This window comes from Protomyctophum bolini (genome assembly GCF_963924005.1).
Source record: "Protomyctophum bolini genome assembly, chromosome: 11".
In the NCBI taxonomy this organism is placed as follows: Eukaryota; Metazoa; Chordata; class Actinopteri; order Myctophiformes; family Myctophidae; genus Protomyctophum; species Protomyctophum bolini.
The window spans coordinates 44,958,599-44,965,644 of NC_137872.1; the positions used below are offsets into that span (position 1 = coordinate 44,958,599).

Sequence of the window (7,046 nt, forward strand, 5' to 3'; positions counted from 1 at the left end):
GGATGACGGGTCCCGAAGAAATTTTCGGTCGGGAATTTGCGTGCCCTATAACCGGGAGGCCCGTAATCCCGGGATCCCGGCATTAAACCCTAGTAGGGAGTACATTGTGGACGGTAGACGAGAAGCTATTTTCCTGCTCTGTGCACACATCAGGCTGAATGTATAGTGTTTTTATTTATTTATTTAGTGTGTGAATTCGAAGTGTGGAGCTACTTCTGCCTGGTTCTTATTTTGAAAGGATTGGAGAAAATTAACAATTAACCCCTGATCCCCATTTTGATTGCTAATAAGAAATGGGACGTCACGCTCAGCTACGTATCAACACATTGCGTTCCTGAGATTCCTCGTTGACATAAGCTCAGCTGGTGGTGACTCAACTCGTACTAACCACGAAACATTAAATATCAATAAAATTAAAATAAACGTAATTAACATTCAGTTTATGTTGTGCGACAGGCAGATGCAGCCACCCGCCTACCCGGAAATGTAGTCTCTGGGTTATTTGACTCGTTTCTAACGCTTATTATGTTACTCTTTGGGTATATTTGTACATTTCCACCTTCAGTCGATGCTTCATATCCATATGAGTGAAAAGGCCGGGGTGATCGGTTTATTTTTCAAACGCAGTTCTTATATGAAGAGATCTAAAATCCCCCTATGGTGATTTCAATGCAAATAAAAAATACATGAACCTCGGGACTGACGCCCTCTTCCGAAAGTGACGTCAGGACTTCGGTGCTCTATTACTATGTAATTACCAAGTATTTTCCCTGACAACTACCAGGTAATTAGTTACCCATGCAGTATGTATAACTATTTACTGTAAATCTCCTGGTAATTACATGGAATTGACCATGGTAAATGACACACTGGTTGCCAGGTAATTACAGAATATGTTCCTGACAATTACCAGGTATTTATACGTTTTACTATAATTACCAGCTTACTATTTATAATATATATAAATATTTATTTAAGTATTTACTCTGCTACCAGGCAAGTTACCCAGCAGGTACTAGGTCATTACCAAGTATTTTCAACTGGTAACTATATTCACTGTGTTTACATGGGTACTACCCAGTGTTTCTATGTATGTAATTGTATTTTTTGTGGTATGTTTTGTGGTATGTCAAATGTGTGTATGTGTTGCAAAGGCCGCAGGGTCGCAAGACAAATTTCAGTGCAAACTGACAATACATTTAGCCTACTATATCATATCATATCAAACATGTCAGATACTGTAAATAGATTGATTTAGCTAACTGTATAGCAAATCTAATGGTGATGATGATGATGATGAAATACTAAGCATAGCTCTATTGTAGGTACTCAGAATGAATAGCCTTGATAACCGTGGCCATTCTTGGCACTTAATAAAGCAATACATGTTGTGTCCTCATGTAAAATTAAGCCTATCTGGATTAATGAGAATTGATTTACACTGCTTAATTACCATTAATTATTATTTAGCAATGACAAAATAAGCTAACCACTCCCCCCCGGCACCTCTAACTGCCGGGGGGGCAACTCTTCGGTGTGGTGGAACCAGATCAGGTTCAAAATAAATATGAAGTCCAGGCCATTTCGCTCGCTACACTATACTAGCTAGGAAGTTAATCCTTCAGGCCTGGAAGTCGGAAAAACCCAGTTGACATGTGGCTAAAGGAGCTGGGAGGATTATAACATCCGTTCCGTCTGTAAAAGTGCTCCGCTGCTATAAATCACTGGGCGCTATGATTTAATGGATTAAATAACCCTGGGCGTTCGGGGGGTTAAAGGCTTTATGTATACCTTAGGCTAAAAGGCTGCTGATTCACAGTACAATATTGACATTGTGATTGTTCTGGAATCTAGGGACACTACATAGTCTAGACTATCTGTGTATGATGTAAAAACATTACAAATGAGGATTTAATACTTGGTTGGAACTCCCTCTTTCAGGATAGGCGTTTTTTTTGGCCTATGTGGAGAGTCACTTTCATGGATTTAATAATTACTTTTGCAGTAAAAGTAAAACTTTGGACAATCAATTTCATGAAGGAGACATCGACATCCTAAAGATATGAAAAAACCATGTCCCGTTTTGTTCTAGGCCCGAGGTATCTCAAAAACGAATTTGTAGATTTTGTTTACAAAACATGCATTGATTTAATATCGTTGCTGTCAGGAGGAAACCATGCACCTAACTACATTTTTGAGGTTTTAGATTTTTAGTTATTATATATATATATTTTTTAAAGTGTTAAAAAGTGCTTCGGGCAAAACCTCTTAATTCCATTTGACCCTCAAACTGTCTGCTAAAGCAACTAACTCCACCACCTCTCCCCGTCTCATGGATTGACAATATATAAAGTCACAACACCAACTTTGATGAGGCAGTAATGCTTTGTTTTCCAAATATAAGGTTTTCTTTATTTTCATGAAAAATGAACATTTTGGAGTTAGGTGGTTTCAGCAGAGATATACTGAACTTGTGAAATTGATTGAACTTGTGAAATGGGACATTCTGCATAATGTATATACTTATACTTTTGGTACTGTATGATTTTTATGCCAATACTTTTTCTCAAGTAAATCTAAAATACTTGACTTTTACTTTTAATTATTTCTATATAGCAGTATTGATACATTTAGTTAAATAAATAAAAAAAGATCAGTACTTTTTCCACCACTGTTTAAGTCTAATTATAAAAGAAAGGTGAGAAAGGCTTCAATACTTGTTGGAAGGTGTTTAATTTGATCTGCACCTGAAAAGCATTATTTTGGGTCAAATAATGATTATTTTGCAGGGTCCACAGTTCAAATATGAATATCTTCAGGGGTCATGGCCTGAAAAGGTTGAGAACCCTGGGGGATGTCTACAGTGGGAAGAGCAGAAAGCCACTGAAAGTAGAGTAGTGGTACTGATTGTCGAATAGTTGATCATTCTCCGCCCAAGTGACCAAATTCACTGTGTCTCCGGCATCGAGTGGCAGAATCACTGCCTGGGTGGCGGTGTCACGGCCGTTTCCCTCGGGTCGCCAGGTGCTGACTTGACGCTGGCCGTTCTTCGCCAGATAGGCCCCCGAGTTGTAACAACATAAGCCGATCGTTTTGAAGATGAACTGGAACGCTCCCTTACACGGAGCAGTGAAGATACCTGCAAGTCAGCAATATGGAATCACTATAGTGTTTTCGATTAATCTGTCATGGTTATGACGGAATGAAAAAGTCTATGATCTATGAAACTTTTTCATCTGCAACACAATTTTACACATCATGTGTTTCTTCATTTCTCTCAGCTAAGGGGGGGGGTCCTTTGGTGTGAAAAACATAAAGTAAAAACAACATCCGGAGTGGACCGCCGCTCAGAGCATGTATATACGGTGGGTCTTATAGGCTTGTCTACAAGCTCACAAAGTGTCAATGTAGATTGGCTAGTTGAACTATTCAAAAATGTTTTTCAAAATAGTAAAAAAAAAAAGGCAAAAAAGTTTAGGGATAAGGGTTTAGCAGTGATGAAAATGGAGCCCTATATACAGTATGCAACGGTGTGTACGAAGCCTAATGGAGCGGAGGCACCGCTCAAAAATAAGTTAAAAGGATTTAGCCTTAGACCCAGCACACGCGGTCGGAGCTGCTCTGGATGTTATGTCATTTTCTAACTCTCTCTACCACTCTATTGGATATAATAACATCAGATTAAGCCATTTAGAACTGAGGACGATTCTTAAATCCTAAAAGTTTTCTGAAATAGCTATGTTTCTATATGACAGTGGTACTAAACCTTTTTCATGTCAAGGACCCCCAGAATTATCTATATTTGGCCGCCGACCCCCATCTGAAAATATGTTGTTTCAGGGACTTTGAGTCAGATTTGAGTTAAATATGTTCACAGAATATATATTCCAAGATTTGCACCACATTTTCACGATTTTTCAAATATAGCAGACCTACATGTTCATAGCGTGGTACTCGGTGCCACGCTATGAGCTTGTAGATCTGCTATTTTTCAATAGCTAAAGTATAACATAATGCTTAGAACACCAAAAGGGGTTCAGGTAAGACAATGGTTAATCCAGCGTTCTCCTTTAAAGACCCGTTCTGTGAGGCTCTCTGTACCTGTGCAGGCATTGTAGGCGTTGCCGTTGTTGAAGAAGACATTCCTGAACACAACAGTTTGCTCTTCACACGCAGGTCCAATATGCACGATTGCATCATCTCCCAGCGATGCTGAAAAGCCCACTTTCTCACCGACTGAGGACAGAAGAGAAAGGGAGCAGGGAGAAAAACATTACACTTTCTCACCGTTTCATTACATTTTCTGTTACATTTGACATAGTTTCAAGCTTGGTTAATCCATGAATCAGTTCAATCAATCAATCAATCAATCCATCCATCAATTGTATTCAAATATTAGATTTTCCATTCTGTCTAATTCATATAATTTGTTTAAAGGACCACTTCACCACTTTTCAACCTATACCTTCATATAATTGTCAGAAACCCGTCCACCAGTGACATAATTGATGGGAAAGCCAAGCTAATAGAAACTGCATGTTTTCTATTCCTAAAAAGTCGCAATGCGAAAATGGAAGCCATCGTTCTCACGATAATAAAAATATATATATATATATTTTTTTAAATCGTAAAAAAATGAATCTGCCTAACGATGATGGGTGGATGGGTTTCTGAACTGCCCAAAGCCTGACACAGAATGAGTAGGAATAAATGGTGGTATATGAATATGAGGACCAATTATATGAAGATAAGTTGAAAAGTGGTGAAGTGGTCCTTTAATTAGTTGTAACAAACGCATCACTTTAACTTACCCTCTCTCTTGAGGTTTCCCACGTCTTCGTCCAAGGTGGCCAATTGTGCTTCAGTTTCTCGCTGCTTAGACGTGAGCTCTGTGAACACATTAAGACATTTTTTTCCAGTAATGAGGCTTCACTCAATGCTTTTCGTTTACCCATTAATACCTGAGAACAGATTCTACAAATGTCTTCTTAATCATGACAGTTTTCTGAAAAACGTATATGTCAGTGCTTCTCAAACTATGTCAAGTCAAGGACCCCAAAAATGATGTAATTGGCCCCCGTCTGAAAATATGTTGTTCCAGGGAACCCCCAGAAGCAAAGGTTTGAGTTAAAAACATTTACTGTGAACAAATATATATTCAAAGATTTGGACTCATTTTTACGATTTAAAAAATATATACGAGTGCCGTGCCACGAGCTTGTTGATCTGCTATTTTACAACAGCTAAAGTTTGAAATAATGGTTAAAGTGGTTAAATGCTAAGGTGACACAGATCCCATGATCCACAGCTGAGCATTATGATCCACAGCTGAGCATTAACATTAATAGCTGTGGTAAAATGATAATACCCTGACGCATTAGTTCCCCCGACATTTTAGAGATATTAAATTGAACAGTGAAGATATGCTAATATTGTGTTATGGGAACTGCATTCAGGATTTTTATCAATAAAGCAAATCAATCTAGTTATCTGATTGACAGAGCTTACCTGCATTCTGCTTCTTCAGAAAGTCCACTGCAGCCTGCAGCTCGGCCAGCTTAGTGTCCAACACTTGGCCAACACTCAGAGATTCGCACATTTTGGCGTTTGTCGGCGTGATTGTCTGTCTATGACTGTCTGTTTTCTATGCACCTGTTGGGTAGAGCTGCTAACACTGACACAGAGGAGGCCTTTTTATAAGCAGAGCCAGAGCTGTCAGATGATAATCCGGGGACCTAGCTATGATAACACATCAACGTTGCATCATGGCAGTTACTTCTTGAGAATTTCTTTCTTCACCTCCGAAGGTGAAGAAAGAAATTCTCAAGAAGGCGAAGGTGTACCTGATTGTCTGGGCTTGTAGCATGGGTATCGGATGAGTTGCGTCATCATTACCAGGAAATTTGCCCATACTGTATAATTGCATGTTCATTCATGCACGATATATCAGTTAACACGAGTTTAATAAAAGATGGAATAAGGGTAAAGGTCCCTGCACACTGGGCACGTTTTCAGATTTTTTGCTATACGTTTTTCCGTCTGTTTTCCGAAAAACGCGAAAAATCCAGTGTGCACCTTTACCGTGGGATCAGAGGCATAGGCCTATCTACTGTACCATTAAGGAGCTGCCTCCCCAACCCCCTTTTGAAAAACACTGAATGAGAAGGAAAAAAATCACACCTGTGTGAACTGAGTGGTGCAACTCCCCTCTCTCCCCCCCCCCCTCCTCTCTTCTCTCTCTCTCTCTCTCTCTCTCTCTCTCTCTCTCTCTCTCTCTCTCTCTCTCTCTCATTATTAGCAACAGAGCAGCACTATCCCTCTCTCTGTTTCTGGCGCCCCCTACTAGTACTAATAGTCATATACTGGTGCTCATTAACCAACACATAGGTGAAGTGGTGAACACTGAACACACACGGACATTGCTGGTTGTAGGAGTGGTTGCACCACTCAAAAACAGAGAACTACTAGTGCATGCATGGTGCAGTGCATAAAGTTAGCTCCAGGCTTGTCCATTCCGTAGCGTGACCCTCGCCCATAGGAAGGCAAATGTATGCCTTTGTCTCATGGGGTGGGAGTTTTGGGGGTTTGGGCCATCGCCTCTAGCCTACTCACCTGGCAGGTACAATCTCTTTGAAAACCTGTTTAGTGTTTCTGATTGTGCAATTTAAAGCACATGTGTCATTACTAGGCTTCTTCCTGGGAAAGCGAACAATAAGAGTCAATTGTGAAATTATTTGATATACGCATCATGTTAAACCGGATAGACTGAGAACCTCTAGGGTTTGAGAGAGATCTAACTCAAGGTCTGAACTACGATTAATATAACTATTTTCAAGTGCAACCCCCGACCTCTCATGTTTTGAGACATCAGTACATGCTTGAATACGATTTTGCTGTTAAAGGAGAAATCCACACCAAAACACATGTACCCTGTCCCTGAATCGGCCTATAATCCTGTCCCAACATACATGTTGGCCATGAATTGTCTGCCTATGATGACACATATATGTTGGCAGTTACTGGGAAGTCCACACGCATGAGCAAAC

General features: G+C 39.9%; 1 protein-coding gene across 1 annotated transcript; it reads right to left on the reverse strand.

Moving 5' to 3' along the window:
• Positions 1-2,773: 2,773 nt before the first annotated feature.
• Positions 2,774-5,742, reverse strand: LOC308324019 (cerebellin-3-like). Its single transcript, XM_080775914.1, has 4 exons — positions 5,509-5,742; positions 4,812-4,889; positions 4,102-4,236; positions 2,774-3,139 (listed from the first exon to the last, which is right to left on the reverse strand). Exons 1-4 carry the CDS (start codon positions 5,597-5,599, stop codon positions 2,859-2,861), a joined length of 585 nt encoding a protein of 194 aa, XP_080632040.1. The 5' UTR covers positions 5,600-5,742; the 3' UTR covers positions 2,774-2,858.
• Positions 5,743-7,046: the final 1,304 nt, after the last annotated feature.

Coding starts and splice junctions, on each gene's coding strand:
- LOC308324019 (XM_080775914.1), bottom strand. CDS start 5,599: ATGTGCGAATCTCTGAGTGTTGGCCAAGTGTTGGACACTAAGCTGGCC. Junction 4,237..4,811: donor GGGAAACCTCAAGAGAGAGG/GTAAGTTAAAGT, acceptor TTCTGTCCTCAG/TCGGTGAGAAAGTGGGCTTT. Junction 3,140..4,101: donor CGCCTACAATGCCTGCACAG/GTACAGAGAGCC, acceptor GCTGACTTGCAG/GTATCTTCACTGCTCCGTGT.